Raw genomic sequence first — 18,970 nt, 5'->3', positions numbered from 1 at the left:
CTCAAGGGCTGGGGGAGGGGGAGGGCCCATCCATTTCTCCCCTGACAGGTGGTTTGTGTTTCTGATTGGCCAGCGCCGCCAGGCTCACACCTCCCTCCCCCAACTCTCTGGAATGTATAATTATCTGCACGGGGGGTGGGGGTGGTGTGTGAGTGTGTGTGGGAGCAGTCACGTGGCTTTTAAAACTACCCCCCCTCAGGCCCCCCACCTGTATCTGCTTTGGAGACCCCTACTGAGTCCTTAAAGTGCAGGATCCCAAATTCCGGGGTCCCCAAGACTTTAAGGGCATCAGGCCCCCATCTCCAGATGTGTATGTGGGGAGGGGGTGTCAAACCTCTAGGTTCTGAGAAGGGACACCCCAGAGGTGTCAGAGACCGGAGCAGTGGGGGAGGGCAGGAGCTGGAGCCGGAGGGAAAGGGAGGGGAAAAGAGAGGGAGGGGAGGGGAGGGGGCTGCCCGCGGGGGGTTGGGTCATTGTCTTTTAGAATTTGGGAGCCTTTGAAAAGCTGTGGGCCCTCCCACCGCTATTGTGCGGGGGAAGATGTAGCAGCCTCTTCCCCGAACCACCCCTTTGCCTCCGGACTTCTCTGGGGCCAGCAGCCGCCCGACCAGGGGCCCGGGGCCGCGGGCTCAGCCGACGACCATGGGCTCCGTGTCCAACCAGCAGTTTGCAGGTTCGAGCTCGGGACTTAGCGGGGACACCTTAGGATGCAGGGGCGGCCGGGAACCATATGGAAGGGAGGTGGGGAAGTGACCCCTGGGCCGCCCGAAGGACCACAAGTAGGTGCGGCCTCCTGGTTCGTGGGACCATCTCTAGAGCAAGGAACCCTGGTGTCCCAGTGGCGTGCGCGCTGAGGCTACGGGGGCGGGGGACACAAGGAGAGGGGTCTGTCTGGCCGCGTAACCCCGGGAAACGTGTTATGCGAAGAGGAGTAAAACTTTCGGGGCACCGCTGTCCTCGGTGTAATCTTGGGGAGCGCGGGAGGTGGCCGGGACAGGTTTCTTCTTGCCGGCTGCCTGGTAGCTGCCTCCTCCTGGGCGTCCACTTGTGGGGCTGGACCCGCGGGTCTTCCTGTCCGGTCGCCGGGAGGGTCCACCGATTCTGTGGCCCCCAACTGAGTGCCCGGCCCTCCCTATCTCCAGGTGGCTGCACCAAGGCGGCGGAGGAGGCGCCCGAGGAGGCGCCGGAGGACACGGCCCGGGCGGCAGACGAGCCGCAGCTGCTGCACGGTGCCGGCATCTGTAAATGGTTCAACGTGCGCATGGGGTTTGGCTTCCTGTCCATGACCGCCCGCGCCGGGGTCGCGCTCGACCCCCCGGTGGACGTCTTTGTGCACCAGGTGAGACTGATTCCGGTAACGCTGCTGGGGGGAGGGCATCTAGGAGCGCACCTCCACGGGTGGGCGGCCGGGCTCGGCTGCTGAATTGAGAGGGACCAGGGGCGCTCGTTGTGCGTCTCCATCGTTGCTGTGGCACCCCAACCCTGAGTCCGTGGTAACCACTAAGAGTGGGAGGCAGCACCAATTAGCGGTACCCCCCCTTCCGGGAACCCCTCCGGCTTACCACGTGTCTATTACCTCTTTCCCCTGGGAAGGGGCAGGGGGCAGGGAGGTGACCCCATGTGGCAGAAACTAAGGTTGTATTGTGCTTGCCAGTGGGGGGAGGGCGAGCAGGCCGGCCAGGGAAAGCACATGCCGGGCCTGAGCCGGGCGCCCAGCGCTTTTAACGTCTGAATGGAGCTCAGAGGGCGGGAGAGAGAGGGGAACTGGCTACCCGATCGAAAGGGCGCAAAGCTGGGAAGTCAGCCGCATCCCCTTTTTAACGCAGACTTCACCCAGGTGGTCGCCCCAGACTCAGGCCTGGGGCTTGAGTAGGTTTGGCAGATCCGTGAAGGATCCATTTGAGGGCTTGAAAGTCCTTTTAGAAGATACATCACAGTTCAGGACGTGGCCCTTGGCTGTCCAATTCCTACTCGCAAAGAAAACCTAGGGAGCCCGGGCCTTCTTTCCTGGGTCAGGCTGGGAGGGAAGTGTGGCAACCCCAAGTTCTCAGTTAAAGCAGGGTAGCACGGTAGGGGGTGAAATTCAGTGTCGTGGGGCAGGGGGTGGAGGAAGGCTGGCCTCTGGACCTATTCTCAGCTTGGCATTTATGGCCCCAGACAGCCATTGATTGCTGTGCTAACATTCCTGGCCTCGGACAAGGAGCCAGAGACTTCAGGTCTCCCGCCTCCCTTCCCTGGCTTCCCCTTCCTGAATATCCTAGAGGCATTCCGGCACTCCTGGGCCACCAGCTACCCATAAAGGCCATGTAGAGGAAGTTGCTTGTTCCCTGTGTCCCTTCCACCTTAGAGGTTTGGGGCTGGACCTGGAAAGAAGAAATAGCTAATCCAGGGGCTTGTAGGTTGACACCCAGGCCGGACAGGGAGGGGTTACTAAAGAGAGGTTGGCTTTAGGAGGTGTGGGGGAGGGGAAAGGATGTGGGGATTAAGGGTTTGAGCCTGAGGGATGGCATTCTTGGGGGGAGGGGAAGGGAAGGGAGATGCTGGGTGGACTGGTTGGAAGGCTCTGAGCACAGCCTTTGGTGAGAAGGTTGAGTGGGGTGAACAAGGGAGATAGATGATGCAGGGAGATGGGGACCATCTCTGTTGGGGCCATGGAGTCACTGGACTACTTGAACATCTGCCAAGAGGACCTGCAGCAGGATGCTTAGCTACCTCCTTACAACACCCAGGTCTCCCCCACCCCATTAGACTGCCAGTTTCAGACTGGTGGCTTTGTCCCCCCTCCCTGTCTCATTTACATATGTGAATGATAACCCACAGGAAGTAATTGTGGGAGAAAGAAGGGAATTGGCCTCTTTAGATCTATTAAATCACTTTATTACAGGAACCAGCTTTGAATGGCCCTCCTCAGCGGGGTGGCAAGCCTCCCCCACTCTCCCATTTATCTGATCACAAAGAGATTAAAATCTTTCCTGGTCTGGAGACTGGACAGCTTCCCCAACTTTGGGAGGCTGGAATAAAAGAGTCAGATCCAACATTTATTTTCTCATCTCTCTTCCAAACACTGCCAAGTACGGAGGGGCTGAGGGGAATACATCCTCTGTCTTGGGTTCCTTGGTGATATGCATAACCCAAGAAGGCTTTTCTGAGCAAATGGGGATTTGTGCCTTAGCAGGCTTAACTTTAGGTTCCTGAGCAACTGGAAAACTATTGGATGACATAGAGGAATGCAGGCTTAGGTACTGGAGACTGCACCATGCTGGTTCAGCTGGACTAGACTGAACATACTCTGGTCTTTAGGGTCTTGGAATGTCCAGGAGGGAACTGATCCTGGGATAGAACCAAGAATTTGTTTGCCTAATCCCCAGCTCTCCCAACTCTAGACAAAGAGCACAATTTCCGAGCCTTTACTTGGTAGTTCTGTCTTTATGCTCCTGGGGCTTGGGGTGGTCCCGGAACCCTACCAAGAATTGTTTACTGGGTGAAGAAAGTTCCTGAAGCAGAGAATAAGAAATCTTTAACAAAACTTCCCGTTCTTTGGTTCCTTGGGGTTGGGGTTGGCTAGTGAGTAGAGTAATTGTCCTAAGATAGCATCTGCCAGGAGGGAGGGAGTAAAGAGGAAGAGGAAAAAGCAATTTTCTTTTGAGTTGGAGCCTCTGTCACCCAGGCGAGAGTGCAGTGGCATGCTCATGGCCACCACAGCCTCAGCCTTCCAAGTAGCTGGGACTACAGGCACACGCCACGAGGCCCAGCTAATTTTTTTGATATATTGTAGTGATGAGGTCTCGCCAAGTTGCCCAGGCTGGTCTCAAACCCTTGGGCTCAGGCAGTCCTCTCACTTTGGGCCTCCCAAAGTGCTGGGATTATAGGTGTGAGCCACCACACCCGGCTGGAAAAGGCAATTTGAGAACATGTTTTTCCCTTTCAAGGTTGGGGTTATTAGGGTCCCAACACCCTGTTGACTACTGTTCTGGTGTTCCCTCCCAAATAATTTAGTATGCCCCCCAAGAGTAGATGAGGGGGAGAAAGAACACACTCTTAACCAAAAAGAGAGAGAAAACCATAAAGCAAAAATATTTTTATAACAACCCTTTTAATCAACCACAGGTCTTTAAATCTAGAAATCTCCCCATCTCTGGGGCTAGGGAGTAGATGGCATATCCTTAAATCAGGGTTTCTCAATCTCAGAACTGTGGGGATATTTTTAGCAGGATAATAACTTGTTCTAGGAGGTCTGACCTGTGCCTTATAGGATATACAGCAGTTTTCCTGACCTCTACTCCGTAGAAGCCAGTTGCACCTCAGTTCTAACAACCAAAAATGTCTCCAGACATTGCCCAATGTACCCTGAGAGACAAAATCATCCCTGCTTGAGAAACAGTTACACAGGGAAAGCTGGAGACAAGCTAAACTGTCAGCTGTTTTCTGAGATTTCGCCAAGAATTCTAAAATATCTATGACCACTTTAGAGTTTTAGCTTAACTCAAGTTTCCTGTGGCTCAATCCCAAACTCCCAAACTTTGTAGAAAATTGGAAATAAGAAAATTTTCCTGCTTGTCCATAGTTCCTCAAAACCAAAATATGTTTTAATTGGTTTTCTGGCTAAAATGCTGTATTAGAAGATGTGAAGTCAAAAAGAAAAGGGGGAAAAAAAAGCCCAAATTTGACCAAGGATCCAAGTGGGGTTAGGAGAAAAAAATTTTAAATACTGAAACAAACTGCTGAAATTGTGCTGGAGTCACATGCCTGTTTTTTATCTGAAAGCGAGAGTGGCAAGAGCAACTTCAGTCAGGGACTATGTTAGGACTGTTGGGTTTGGGTGTGGGGTATATAGAGGATCTTTCCCACCTGGTTTGTAAATTGCATCTCTGCTTACTGACCTCCTGTCTAGTTATTCATGTGCTTATACCCTCCTAACCAACCTCTTTGAAGGGAGGAACTTAGCTGTCTGGTTAGTTTTCTAGTATATAGTTGGTGGGCTGAAGGGATGAGTATGAAAAGTAAAGATACCTTTTTTTTAAAATGTGGAGTACAATTTAGGGTCAGGTATACAAATGGTCATTATGCAGGTACCCTTGCTGATGAGGTGTGGGCACCCCCCCCCCCCCACAAAAAAGTAAAGATACCTTGAGGACCCATGTCATCCAGAGAAAAAGACTGGAGATAGGGAGGGGAGTTAACTGATAACTGGTCTCTTTCTAGACTGGCTAGAATATGGCCTGGTATGATGTGAAGCCATGAAAGTTTGTGGAGTGAATATTCATGGATCATAACTCTGAGTCAAGATATGATCCTCTTCTGTTTGTTGATGGACTGAAAGCCACAAGTTTGGTGCCCATTGATTAGTTATTTCAGTTACATCTTTCTTTTTTTTGAGTTGGGGTCTCACTGTCACCCAAACTGGAGTGCAGTGAGTGGCACAATCATGGTTTACTGCAGCCTCAACATCCTGGACTCAGGGAGATCTTCCCACCTCCCATGTAGCAGGCATGTGTGTCTCACTATATCGCCCAGACTGGTCTTAAACTCCTGGGCTCAAGCAATTCTCCCACCTCAAAATAACCTCTCAAAATGTTGAGGTTGCAGGCGTGAGCCACTGCATCTGGTCTTTCATTCCATCTTAATAGGAAAAGACAGCTTTAAAATCACATTGATTTTTCCATAAAGTTGGTAGAGAAAGGAGGGTTAATGAGAGCATTGTGGAATCTTCTGGGGTCCTTCTCATCTGAGGATACATGCTTTCTAGGCAGTGTCCAAAGTAAAGACTGTGCCAGCAGCCTGAACAAAGCTTCAAATATGGGAAGCTTCTGCCTTGTGGTTTGTGACACTGCCCTATAAGTAGTTTTCAGTGACATTCACCAGGGCAATATAGTTTCTTGATCAAACAGTCACACTTCCCTACCTACTGGAATTCTTGTTTTTTGGACTAACTGCCCTAGATAAAACCCTCCCTTCCACCAGGCATGAATAGCAATTACTAGCTACTTAGAGTTGGGGGAGAAGGGGGAAGGTACATAATTGGTACAGACGTATTTAATGTGGTCTCAGTTTGGAGATGCTTAATTCAGACAGGAAACTGAAATCCAGGGAGAGTAATTGGCTTTTCTAAACAGAATACAACTGAGTTTCTGGCCTGAAACTCCAGGAAACTTTCATTTTTATCCCTGATTTAGCAGCTGGATGGGTGGGGGCGGGGCAGGAAGCAAGCACCTCATTCTTGAAAGTCCTGAGGATGGAGAAGGATGAAATGACTGCCCTAAGGAGCTGTGAGATAAACCTATGAGCTTGGGTTCATAGTTCAGAAAGAACCACATAGCTTTTCTGTCCCTTCTGGTCTAGGCTCTCTCAGCTTGCCTTTGTGCAGACAGGCTGAGCAGCGCCATCTGGTGGCAATAGTAGGCCTGGCTGTGGCTTAGCAGAGGTGATGTGGGGAGTTGGCTGCTTTCAGCCTTTAGTTCTGAACGCCCTTTCACCATTCTCCTTGACACACACACCATCAAATAAACTGCCTCTGGCAGAACCGGTTGGTTTCCTAACCCCTATCAAATCTTACCTCCGGGAATGAAGCTTAGAACTGTGACACCACAGGATTGAGTCATTAAAATAACTTCCATCTGCATCTTTTTGCTTATTAAATGTGGCTACACTAGAAAGTTTTAAATTATATACGTGACTTGAATCACATTGGATTGTATGGACTGGAGTCAGACTAGTTGCTAAGTTAGCCCAGCTCTTGCCTCTCAAAGTGCTTATTAATCCTTCTGCCTCCATGTCCACAAGCTATAACATGGGAGCCATAGTCACACCTACCCCACAGGCTTGATAACAGTTACTTGAAATAGTAGAGACCTTATTCAACAAATGTTTGTGCACTGCCAGGAACCTGGAACTGAGGGCAGAGACCTGCACTAGGTAATCATGAACTGGAATGGCTTGGGTATTGCAGAATAGTTGAGAAATCCAGCTTTGATCCCTATGACCAGAGTGAACAAGTAGCCTTTTCTGACTTTGTTGCCACTTAGTAGAAAGGAGGAATGTCACTAAGATGAGCAGTGCTATGGCTGGAAGGGACCTGAGTATCAGTGTGATCCCTGGCTTTTAAAAAGGATTAAAAGAGCTCCATGGCTCAGCCTGTAATCCCGCCTTTGGGAGGCTGAGGTGAGTGGATTGCCTGAGCCCACGGGTTCGAGACCCGCCTGGGCAACTTGGCGAGACCTCATCTCTACAATAAATTTTAAAAAAATTAGGTGGGCGTGGTAGCGCACGCCTGTAGTTCCAGCTACTTAGAAGGCTGAGGCGGGGGGATCGCCGGAGCCCAGCAGGTGGAGGCTGTGGTGGCCGGGAGCGGCCACTGCACTCTAGTCTGGGCGAGAGAGTGAGACTCCAACTAAAAAAAAAGGATTAAAAGAGCCAGAGCCTATCTAACTTTCTTGGGGCAAGTGAGGGAAACATAGGTTCCTGTGTGTGTGTGTTTTTAACATTTCCTCAGTGACCCCTTAAGGTCCATTCTATCTCTAAATGTACAAAGGTATAAGTTGATGCTGGGATGGGATACTTGGTGTAGGAAGGGTAGAGCAGGCAATCTGAGTTACTAGGATGGATGCAGAAGGCCTAAGTACTTTAAGTGTCATCAGAAAAGACAAAGAAATGGTTTTTGCAACTTTTCTCTGACTGATGCCATATTCCCCAAGGCAGTGGACCCATGTAGGCTGCCCACCCTCCTGACTTGAACAGATTGAGAAAGGAAGGTGGGAGTTCTGCCTCTTCTTATTTTAAAATAATTTATCTGAATAAATAATTCAGGATTAGAGTGACGGGCACTTGAGGGGAAGGAGTCCTATTTGGTTCCACCCACGAAGTGTGAGCTGGGCAAGCCCAAGAGGAGGCAAGATGATTCCCGGAGGTGACTTTGGCAGTACCCACGGGATAGCCTAGGGAAGGAGGAGGGTGTTTTCAATATCTAGTTCTCTCACTGTGACCATAACCCCAACATGGAGAGGAAGGAAGAAACTCTTGAATGTTGGGGGAGGGAGGGCCATATGCAAGAGGGATCTGCAGCCTTGGAACTCCAGGAATCTGACCACCAGAACTAGCCAGTGTCAACTCTTTGTTTCCTGAAGCTGGGCTCTATTGGGGGAGCTCAGGCCATGCCCCTCCCCCCAAGGCCTTTTCTTTTTGGAGGGGATGGGGAGAGGGGCGGGGCCCTGCTTTGTGTGTGGTTGGGGGTGGAGTGGGGGTGGTACAAGAATTTCAGGCTCCTTTCAGATGCAGGCCCTGGGAGACTGGCTCTGTGGGGCTGCACGCTGATTACCTATCTGATAAGAGAGGAATTCAAACTATGTGTTTTAGAAAAGGGCGGGGGAGGGGGGCAGGAGCCACCCCTAGAGACCACTAGTTTAAATCTTGGCCAGCCGGTTATGTTGAGGTGCCTGCAGGGTATTTTTATTTTTATTTTAACTCCTTTAGTCTTAAACAGACTTTGGATCCTCCAAATGGAGTGGGTGATTTGAGAGGATGAGCCAATTTCATGTTGCACGTTCTCATCTATATTATCCTCTTGTTTTCAAAAATAAGCCTATGTAACGACCATGCAGTAAACTGGAGCTCAGAGAGGGAATGTTTTTCTGAGTTGCTACAGCTGGTTAGTGATAAAACCAGTCTCTTGGCCCTTAGTTCTCACTGTTAACCCCGCCCCATCCAGTCTGAAAAGGTTGATAATTGCCACTCCCTGAGGATTTATGTGTGACAGGCAAAGTGTTAACTACTTTTCATGTGTAAAACCTCACAGCTCCACCATAAAAGCAGTATTTACTCCGTTTTATAGATTTTTTTTTTTGAGTCAGGGGTCTCACTCTGTCACCTAGGCTGGAGTACAGTGGCATGCTTCCGGCCACCGCATCCTTGACCTGCTGCGCTCAGGCGATCATTCCACCTCAGTCTTCCAAGTAGCTGGAACTACAGGTGTGCATCAGCTAATTTTTTGATTAACTGTAGAGATGAGGTCTCGCCATGTTGCCCAGATTGGTCTTGAAACATGGGCCCAGGCAATCCTCTCACCTCTGCCTCCCAAAGTGCTGGGATTAACAAGTGTGTGCCAGCATGCCTGGCTTGTTTTATAGATGATTAACGAAAGAAGAGGGAACAGGCCCTCAGATTCAGCCCTTGTCCTTAATCACTTAACTGTGGAATTACCTATGGAATAACAGCTGGAACTGGGAGTATCTCAGTCTAAGCCTAGGCAAATGAATGAAGCTGGAACTGCCTGGGTCAAGAAGGCTCATCATCTGGCTCCTGCAGTACCTCCCATCTCTTGTCCCTGTTCAATAAGACGCAAGTCAAATCTAACTTTAAATTCAGGGTGGTTACTGTGGACCGAGCAAGGGGAGAGGTCCTTTTGTTTTTGCAGTGCTTTTATTTCCTCCTTTAATGTTCTGCCTCTTCCCCCACATCAAGTTGGGGCACACGGAGGATGGGGTGTGTGATCATCACGTCCCTGGGTGTTTCTATGGGCATAAAAACAAGTGAAAGGATTCCAGGCCTTTGGAATATTTCTGTGGTGGGACAGCTACAAGTAACGAGACATTAAGTATTTACTGAACACTTGATCTTTTCCATGCCTGCATAATCTTGGTTAGAATTCATTAGGTTGATAGGTGCTGTGTTCCCATGCTCAAGGATCTGAGGCCCAAAGATGAGTTCCAAGGTCACACAGCCAGTAATTCGTAAACCAGCATTTCATGAAGCAGGATGTGTCTGGTTCCAGATCCCATACTCTTAATCAATGAACTAAAATGGAAGTTTTTTCTTTTACAATACCATGTTAATTAAAAACAAAAATTTAAATGATTGAGGAATTTGTGGATCCCATTTTGCCAAAGACCATGATTCGTCTAAGTCCTGGTAAGGAATATGTCCTACCCACTCACCAGCTTAAATACTAATGCTACTTGTTTATGTTCCCTTGAGCCAGGACTAGGTAGGTACACAACGATCCCTTTTTGCTTCTCTGAACCTCATTTTTCTATGGTGACTACTCCTTGCAGATATATATATTGTTTTTGTTTTAAGAGACAGAGTCTCGCTCTGTTGCCCACACTAGGCTACAGTGGCATGATCCTAGCTCACTGCAGCTTTGAACTCCTGGGCTCCAGTGATCGTCCTGAGTAGTCAGGACTACAGGCTCATGCCATCATGCCTGGCCAATTTTTTTGTTTTTGTGGAGTTCCAGTACTGTACCAAACTTGAACTCCTGGCCTTAAGCAATCCTCCTGCTTCTGCTTCCCAAAGCACTGGGATTACAGGTGTGGTTACAACAACCCTAGTTGACATATTTCCCATGCTCTTCATCTATTATGTTTTACTATAATAGATGAAACTGTAATGGAGTCTATTCTGGGTAGGGTCTGAGAGATGCTGTCACCTTCATTAATGTGAAGGTGGTGGTGCAGTAAATGGTATAGTAGGGTGAGTTCTGAACTTTAAACCAGAAACTCACTTTGTCTGACCAGAGTTTTGCTGGTCAACTAGCTGTATGACTAACTTTTTTTTGGAGTTGGAGTCTCACTCTGTCACCCAGACGGGAGTGCAGTGGCACGCTCCCAGCCACTGCAGCCTCAACCTGCTGGGCTCTGGCGATCCTTCCGCCTCAGTCTTCCAAGTAGCTGGAACTACAGATGCGCGCTACCACGCCCAGCTAATTTTTTTGATTTATTGTAGAGATGAGGTCTTGCCAAGTTGCCTAGGCGGGTCTCGAACCCGCGGGCTCAGGCAATTCATTCACCTTGGCCTCCCAAGGCACGGGATTACAGGCTGAGCCACCGAGCCCAGCCATGACTAACTTTTTGGAAGCTGCCAAGTTCTTTGCTAACTGCTTTAAAATTTAAATCGTTTTAGAATTTTGGTACAAACATGCAGTGTCTTAATGGAATCATTCCATACATATTGTTCTAAATCTTGTTTTTATTCCTTCAACAATATCATCTGGTTATCTTACTGAGTTGAATGATAAAAATGTCTACCTCTTTGCTCATTAATTCATTCAAAAATGGGTTAGGCGGCCAGGCACGGTGATTCAGCCTGTTATCCCAGCACTTTGGGAGGTCGAGGCGAGAGGATTGCCTGAGTTCGGGGATTTGAAACCAGCCTGGACAACTTGGTGCTTTTCTCTACAATAAATCACAAAAAACTAGCTGGGTGTGGTGGCGTCGGTCTGTGGGTCCAGCTACTTGGAAGGCTGAGGCAGAAAGAACGCCTAAGCCCAGTGGGGTCAGGCTGCAGTGGCCATGAGCGTGCCACTCCACTCCAGCCTGGGCAACAAAGAGTGAGACTCCAATGCAAAAAAAATAACGTGTTAGGCAGTATTTAGGTACCAGAAGGTAACAGTGAACAAACCAGAGACTTGACATTTTTTAAAATGGCTGCATGATTTTTACTACTTATTATGAATATACCATATTTTATTCAACCATTCCCCTCCAAATAAAGTAATACGTTATTTGTTTGTTTATTTTTAGTTGGGTCTCACTCTCTGTCAGCTGGAGTGTAGTGGCACAATCATAGCTCACCGCAGCCTCAACCTCCTGGGCTCAGGCAATCCTTCCACCTTAGCCTTCTGAGTAGTTGGGACTTACCTGCGTGTGCCACTATGCCCAGCTGTTTTTTATTTTTATTTTTTGTAGAGACAAGGCCTTGTTATGTTGCCTGTGCTGGTTTTGAACTCCTAGGCTCCAGCAATCCTCCTTCCTCCCAGAGTACTCAGATTACAGGCAAGAGCCACCACATTGACCTCCATTTTCTTTCTTTTTTTAAATTTACCAACAATGAGATACTGAGTATATGTGTCCTGCTGACTTTTGACAAATTACATACTTACATGCTGTTGTACAATTCTTTTCTCTTACTGGTTTTTGAAAGTTTTTCTTCTTTGTTTTTCTTTTTTCTTTTTTTGAGTAGGAGTCTCACTCTGTTGCCCAGGCTGGAGTACAGTGGCATGCTCTCAGCCACCACAGCCTCAGCCTGCTGGACTCAGCCTTCCAAGTAGCTGGAATTACAGGCAGGTGTCACCACGCCTGCCTAATTTTTTTATTTATTATAGAGACTAGGTCTCACCAAGTTGCCCAGGCTAGTCTTGAAACTCTGGACTCAGGCAATTATTTTTCCTCTGCCTCCCAAAGTGCTGGGATTACAGGCATGAGCCACTGCACCTGGCCTGATATAATTTCAAATTTAGAGAAAGGCTGCAAGAATTGTACAAAATCTCCTATATAGCTTTTACCCAGATTAGTCAATTCTTAACTTAGTCAATTTTGCCCCATTTGTTTTAGTATTTTTATTTCTGTACAGGTAATTTTAATTTTGTTCTTTTTAACTTTAAGTTGCAGACATTAAGCATCTTTACCTGTAAATTTTTCAATATGTGCTAGTCTTTTCTAAGAATAGTCTTTTCTAATCTCAGTCCAGTGATCATAATCAGGAAATTTAACATTGATATTGACATTTCTCTGTATTCCGCTTGCAAATTTTGTCCTATTTTTTTCTGTCCCAGGATCCAATCCAGAATCTTGTATTGCATTTAATTGTCTAATAGTTCTTGAGGCTTAGTCTTTCTGTGGCCTTGACATTTTTGAAGTCCTTTGTAGAATGTCCCTTGGTTGGGTTTGTCTGATGTTCAATCGTGGCTAGATTCAAGGTGTACATTTTTAAAGGTCATATACATCCTTACAGCATTATATCAGGGAGATATCTATGTCCTATTACAGGTAATGCTAAACTTGAAGAACTTGGCTAGGGTGTTATCTGCTAGTTTTCTCCACAGTAAACTTCTGTTTTTTCCCCTTTGTAATTGCTACACTGCTGATTAAATACAATTTAAAGTAAACTGTATTATCTGGTATTGGCAATTTATGTTTTCCTATGACCTTTATAATTACTAAATCTTCCAGTCTACGATCTTGGTATATTTTTGTGGGTTTTTCTTTTTTAGGTCCTACCTCTATATCCTTTAATACAATCTGTTTTTTCCTATATAGGCTTTTTAAAACTTGTTAAATATATTCTGAGTTTTTTTTTAAAATATGCTTTGCTGGCATTATGATTATTTCTTGTTGAACATCATGAGGTTTTGTTTTGTTTTTTTTTGAGTTGGAGTCTCACTCAGTTGTTCAGGCTGGAGTGCAATGGTAGGCACGCTCACGGCCACTCCAGCATCAACCTGCTGGGCTCCGAGAATCCTTCCGCCTCAAACTTCCAAGTAGCTGGAAGTATAGGCATGCGCTACCACACCCAGCTAATTTATAGTGTTGCCCTTTATATTTGTTAATTTTTTTCACAAATACTTATATTTAGAAATTTTCCTTCTATTTTATTTAGAACTTTATTTTGTTGTATTTTGGGTTTTTGTTTTTGTTTTTGTTTTCTGAGTTGGAGTCTCACTCTGTCACCCAGACTGGAGTGCAGTGCCTGCTCCTGGACACCGAAGCCTCGACCTGCTGGGCTCCAACAATCCTTCTGCCTCAGCCTTCCAAGTAGCTGGATCTACAGGTGCACGCTACCACGCCTGGCTAATTTTTGATTTATTGTAGAGCTGAAGTCTTGTCAAGTTGCCGGGGCAGGTCTCGAACCTGCAGGCTCAGGCAATCCACTTACCTCAGCCTCCCAAAGCGTGGGATTACAGGCTGAGCCACCAAGCCTGGCTTAGAACTTTTTTTTTAAGATTGGAAAATATAGTTTATTCAGAAAGTAAATTAGAAAGAGAGAGGAGATTCTCTTCCCCAGGTAGGGAATGGGGCCAAAGCAAGAAACGTGGCGGCCATAGCTCAAGGAGGCTTGTGGACACACCAATTTTACAAAGCAACTTGAATAGATACAAAAAATGTTATGGCATCTGCTTATGTAATCATCTTTTTGATGTAACTCTTTTACTGGTAAAATGGGAGTTCTAGCACACTTGATCTCCTTGCCTTACAGGAATAGGTATGCTTCTTTTTGTTTTTTGGTAAAATAATAGAAACTAATGTTAAAATTTACCACATTTCCCTTCACCAGAGTAAGCTACACATGGAAGGCTTCCGGAGCCTGAAGGAAGGCGAGGCAGTGGAGTTCACCTTTAAGAAGTCTGCCAAGGGCCTGGAATCTATTCGTGTCACTGGACCTGGTGGGGTGTTCTGTATTGGGAGTGAGAGGCGGCCAAAGGGAAAGAACATGCAGAAGCGCAGATCAAAAGGAGACAGGTACAGATTGGAAGGCAGCTTGTGTAGGTTGCTAGGGGGCATCCCCAGTCTCCAAATCCTGTCACTTTGTTGGACCAGGTCGCCAAGGTAAAGTGAAGCCTGGGGTGTCTGCCATAGATGTGGGCAAGGGCAGTATGTGAGGACAGCACTAGAGGATGATGTAGCGCTTATACTTACAACAATTGATTTTGCTCTGTGAGCTCTGGCCTCAATTGTTAAGTGGAGAATAGTGATGCTACCCTCACACGATGATTTTAGAACTAAAGGAGACGATGAATTGTAAATGATGGGACAAGATGGTTTATCTGTATCCGATGTTTCTTTACCAGGTCTCCAAAAGACTGGTTTTATTAATCTTACTGTTGGGCTTAAACCCTTAGCTCTGAGCACATGATATAATTTGGCTTTTACATTTCTTCTATATTAAGGGTACAGAAAAACCCCACCTATTCTCCAAGTCATAGTTCCCAGTGGGGTTCTATATATTCAAGTTCTAGGTTTTTTCAGGTTTTACTCTTGTTATCTAGGTATTTTTAACTTGACATGAATCTGAAGAGGTCATCTAGGCAGATTGGGAAGAACTTAAGAGATCATCTAGTAATATTTCTCCTTTTCTAAGTGGGGAATTTCGTCTCCAGGAAGGGAAGTGAGTATAGTGACCTATTGGTCATTTTTGCCAATTAGAGCTGGCTTTTCTGCCATAGTGTCCTCCTGAAACCTCCTCCACCTTGAAATGTTTCATGGGAGGACTAGGTTTTAATTGGGTTGCCCCATGACTTGGTCTTCTCCTACTGAAAGATTAGAAATAAGTCTAAACTTATTTCTAACAGGTGAATAGGTGGGTGCAGAGTGACTGAGAGGCTGGGCCAGGTGAAGGGCCCAGAGTGGAAGCCAAAGTTAGGTGAAGGTTGTCTAATCCTAGGGCACAGGACATGCTTTACATACCAGATCCCAGGTGTCTTCACTAAGAGGCTTTTGAGCTCTTGCTGCTTTATCTCACCTTTCCCATCTTGCTTTGTACTAGGTGCTACAATTGTGGAGGTCTAGACCATCATGCCAAGGAATGCAAGCTGCCACCTCAGCCCAAGAAGTGTCACTTCTGCCAGAGCATCAGCCATATGGTAGCCTCATGTCCACTGAAGGCCCAGCAGGCCCCTAGTACACAGGGAAAGCCAGCCTACTTTCGTGAGGAAGAAGAAGAAATCCACAGCCCTGCCCTGCTCCCAGAGGCCCAGAATTGAGCCACATTGGACAGTGGCTATTCTTTTGCTATTAGAAAGTTTCAAGGAAGAGGCAGAGTGGAGAAAGTGGGAATATGGTGGGTTGGGGCCAGCTGGCACTGCCATGTATCTCAGGCCGGGGTTCACAGTATCACCCCTTCTTCCCTCTTGGTGGGGAGAAGGAGTGAGGCAAAGGAACTCCAACCATGCTCTGTCCAAATGCAAGTGAGGGTTTTGGGTGGGGGATATCACCCTAGAACCTGCATAATTTATCGAGGCTCCATCTCCAGAATCTTAAACTTTTGAAAGTAGCCTGAATAGGGAAGTTGTTTTCCTTTTAAAAAAGGATCCTTAAGAATAATTCCCATGCCAGATTGAAATGATGAAGTATAAGACCATATTAATGAACTCAAACCATTATATCCTGTAGGAGGAGAGTCTCTCAGTAAGGCAGGGCTTTTTTCACACCTTGTATCCTCATACCCGCTCTTGGGATAAGGTGCTGGCAACTGTCCCAAGCAATGGGTAGTGATGACAGGCGGGAAGGGGTGGTTAGAGGAACAGCTGCAGACCTGCTGCTCCTACAGTGACTCCCACCCTACTCTAGGCCAATGTGATTTTATTTATTTGCTCCCTCGGATAACTGCACCTTGGGTCCCACTTTCTCCAGGATGCCAACTGCACTAGCTGTGTGCGAATGACGTATCTTGTGCATTTTAACTTTTTTTTCTTAATATAAATATTCTGGGTTTGTATTTTTGTATATTTTAATCTAAGGCCCTCATTCCTGCACTGTGTTCTCAGGTACATGAGCAATCTCAGGGATAAGTCGGCAGCAGCTCCAGGTCTGCACAGCAGGAATACTCTTTGTTGTTGTTTTTATCACCATGGAGAGCAACTACGTGGAGTGCATAGCCTATTGAACTACCTCATTTTTGCCGATTAGAGCTGGCTTTTCTGCCATAGTGTCCGCCTGAAACCCCCTCCACCTTGAAATGTTTCATGGGAGGACTAGGTTTTAATTGGGTTGCCCCCTGACTTGGCCTTCTCCTACTGAAAGATTAGAAATAAGTCTAAACATGAATAGGTGGTGCAGAGTGACTGAGAGGCTGGGCCAGGTGAAGGGCCCAGAGTGGAAGCCAAAGTTAGGTGAAGGTTGTCTAATCCTAGGGCACAGGACATGCTTTACATACCAGATCCATCCTTCACCGGATTAGGCTAGGCCTACCATGCACAACAGGGTGGGTGTGTATGTGTGTGTGTTCATTCGTAAAAAATGTGAGTTGGTAAGGATGAGTTTTAAGACTAATACCTTTACTCAAACTGTATCAAGGGATGGATAAATGAAGCAAGGATGGAAATCCTTAACCTTTCAAAATTCTTGGGTTCCAGGGAGACCCATAGCAAGGGCCTCTTTGTGGGTGCCCGGAGCCAACATCCTGCACTGCTACAGTAGTGATTAAGTATCGGTAGCTAAAGGAGAAAAAGGGGGTTTCGTTTACATGCTGTGAGATCACTGCAAACCTACCTCACTGTGTTGAAATGGGGCAAATGCAGTAGAATGCATTGGGTGGTGTGTATCTGATCCTGGGTTTCTTGTCTTCCCTAAATGCTGCCCCCCCTCTAGTGATTGTATTTGTCTGGGCTTTGTAGGACTCCACTGAGTTGGTGATTGCTAGGTGGCCTAGTTTGTGTAAATATGTGTTGGTCTTCCTCCATGTATTTTTGGGGTTTTATTGTTTACAAACTTCTTTTTGTATTGAGAGAAAAATAGCCAAAGCATCTTTGACAGAAGGTTCTGCACCAGGAAAAAGGATCTGACACATTAGTTTGGGGGCCCTCTTCAAGTGGGGATCTTGAACCATCCTTTCTTTTGTGCCCCCCTTCCCCTATTTTCTATTTTGGACCAGATCTTCTGTCCTAAAAGCTTGTCTCCTACTCTCCCTCTCTTTTCTATCCCTTCCCCCAAAAAGAGAACCTACACACCCACCCACACATACAATTTAGTTATTGGGGTTTCTCTACAACTCTTAAAAGATTTATGCAAAAATCGTAGAGGCTAGAAACCTTCCATCCCTTGTTCCCAACCTTCTAAGTCAAGATCATTTCTTGATGTGATTCATGCCAAACACTTAGGGCACTGCTGTATTTTGGATGGATCAAGCCTGCTTAGTCTAAAAGCCTAAAGTAGAGAAAAACAACTGGGGGCCTTCCATATAGAAAGTGGGGTCAGGAGGCCAAGAAAGGGAATATGAATGTATATCCAAGTCACTCAGGAACTTTTATGCAGGTGCAAGAAACTTATGTCAAAGTGGCCACAAGATTGTTTAATAGGAGACGGACGAATGTAACTCCATGTTTACTGCTAGAAACCAAAGCTTTGTGTGAAATCTTGAATTTATGGGGAGGGAGGGTAGGAAAGCCTGTACCTGTCTGTTCTTTTCCTGATCCCTTAATTCCTGAACTGCAGGAGACTGAGCCCCTTTGGGCTATGGCAACCCCATCACAGGGGTGTGTTTGATGGTTGATTTGCTGTATTGGGTATTTCCCATTTTCTAATCATTTTGTAACACACATGCTGACTCTTTCTCTTCCCTTCTTCTTTCCCTGGGAAAAATAAATAAAGACTTATTGGTACTGAAACTGTCATCCCCTTGTCAGATACTTTTTTCTCCTCCCATAATTCCCACCTTCTCTTGGATTGGGACTCAAAAGTCACAGAAGAATCATTAAGTTTTTCTATTCAGCCACTTTGTTAGGAATGAACCTTGAAAGTTCAGTCCTCTTAGCACCTCATTACAGTGGATTTTTGTTTCTAGTTAAGGCCTCTTGTCCTTTCCTTGGAAGCTGCCACATTCAAGAAGGGATTAGGGGCTTGGCATGCATAAGAATGGAGTTGCCTGTGCCACTGGCTGGGATGAAAGGATGAGGCCATGGCTTGGGGCATAAGACCCTAATAATACTTTGTCCCCTACTCCTCAAAGCCCTTTACAAATCTTAATTAACCCCTTGCAGCACCCCAAGGAGGGAAATGTGATGTGAAACTGGGGTAATTGAGGCCAGAGGAGATTCGCTAACTATTTATAAACACTTTCTTTGAGCCATAGTTTGCTATCCTAATAAAAACTATGTTTTTCTGTATCACAAGTTATCAAACACACTTTTTAAAAGCATCCTGTCTTCCACTAAGGGAAAAATTCAAAAAGGAAAAATTGGAGACAAAGCGGGTATTAACGAAGTGCAAGGAAACAAGCTGGTTTAAATTCTCAAGCCTAGCAACTTGAGAGTAAAGTTAAGACACTTCATACATCCACTCCAGGGAATTTGTGACTCTACTACCAAAAGTCAAAGCTGACAGTGACTGCTCAAAGCAGAAAAGTCCTAGGCTTCAATAAGTTGTCTTCTGCAAAATTAACCTAGGCTGAAAGTTACTCCCCAGGTTACAAAGCAGGAGAGATGGAAAAGCTTGAGACTGCATCTCTAGGGCTTTCTTTGATCATGTTGGTACACAGTCAATGCCCT

The 18,970-nt window shown here is 46.5% G+C and overlaps 1 protein-coding gene and 1 long non-coding RNA gene across 2 annotated transcripts in view; both read left to right on the top strand.

Annotated features, from left to right (window-relative positions):
• Positions 1-18,087, top strand: part of LOC103275647 — a 28,376-nt gene extending 10,289 nt beyond the window's left edge. Inside the window, exon 2 of the long non-coding RNA XR_505332.1 lies at positions 17,585-18,087. This is a non-coding gene — a long non-coding RNA (uncharacterized LOC103275647). The remainder of the gene's footprint in view (positions 1-17,584) is intronic.
• On the top strand, positions 529-16,526 carry LIN28A (lin-28 homolog A). Its single transcript, XM_008073044.1, has 4 exons — positions 529-673; positions 1,143-1,339; positions 14,044-14,228; positions 15,253-16,526. Exons 1-4 carry the CDS (start codon positions 643-645, stop codon positions 15,467-15,469), a joined length of 630 nt encoding a protein of 209 aa, XP_008071235.1. The 5' UTR covers positions 529-642; the 3' UTR covers positions 15,470-16,526.
• Positions 18,088-18,970: the final 883 nt, after the last annotated feature.

The sequence above is a fragment of the Carlito syrichta genome, unplaced genomic scaffold (assembly GCF_000164805.1).
Source record: "Carlito syrichta isolate Samal-C Ts95f unplaced genomic scaffold, Tarsius_syrichta-2.0.1 Scaffold315614, whole genome shotgun sequence".
Lineage (NCBI taxonomy): Eukaryota > Metazoa > Chordata > Mammalia > Primates > Tarsiidae > Carlito > Carlito syrichta.
This window is presented reverse-complemented; position numbering and strand designations above follow the sequence as displayed.

What these genes read in the sequence shown, in the direction of transcription:
- LIN28A (XM_008073044.1), top strand. Translation starts at nt 643, where the DNA reads ATGGGCTCCGTGTCCAACCAGCAGTTTGCAG. An exon ending in TGGACGTCTTTGTGCACCAG is followed by an intron (nt 1,340 to 14,043) that starts GTGAGACTGATT and finishes TCCCTTCACCAG; the next exon opens with AGTAAGCTACACATGGAAGG. An exon ending in CGCAGATCAAAAGGAGACAG is followed by an intron (nt 14,229 to 15,252) that starts GTACAGATTGGA and finishes GCTTTGTACTAG; the next exon opens with GTGCTACAATTGTGGAGGTC.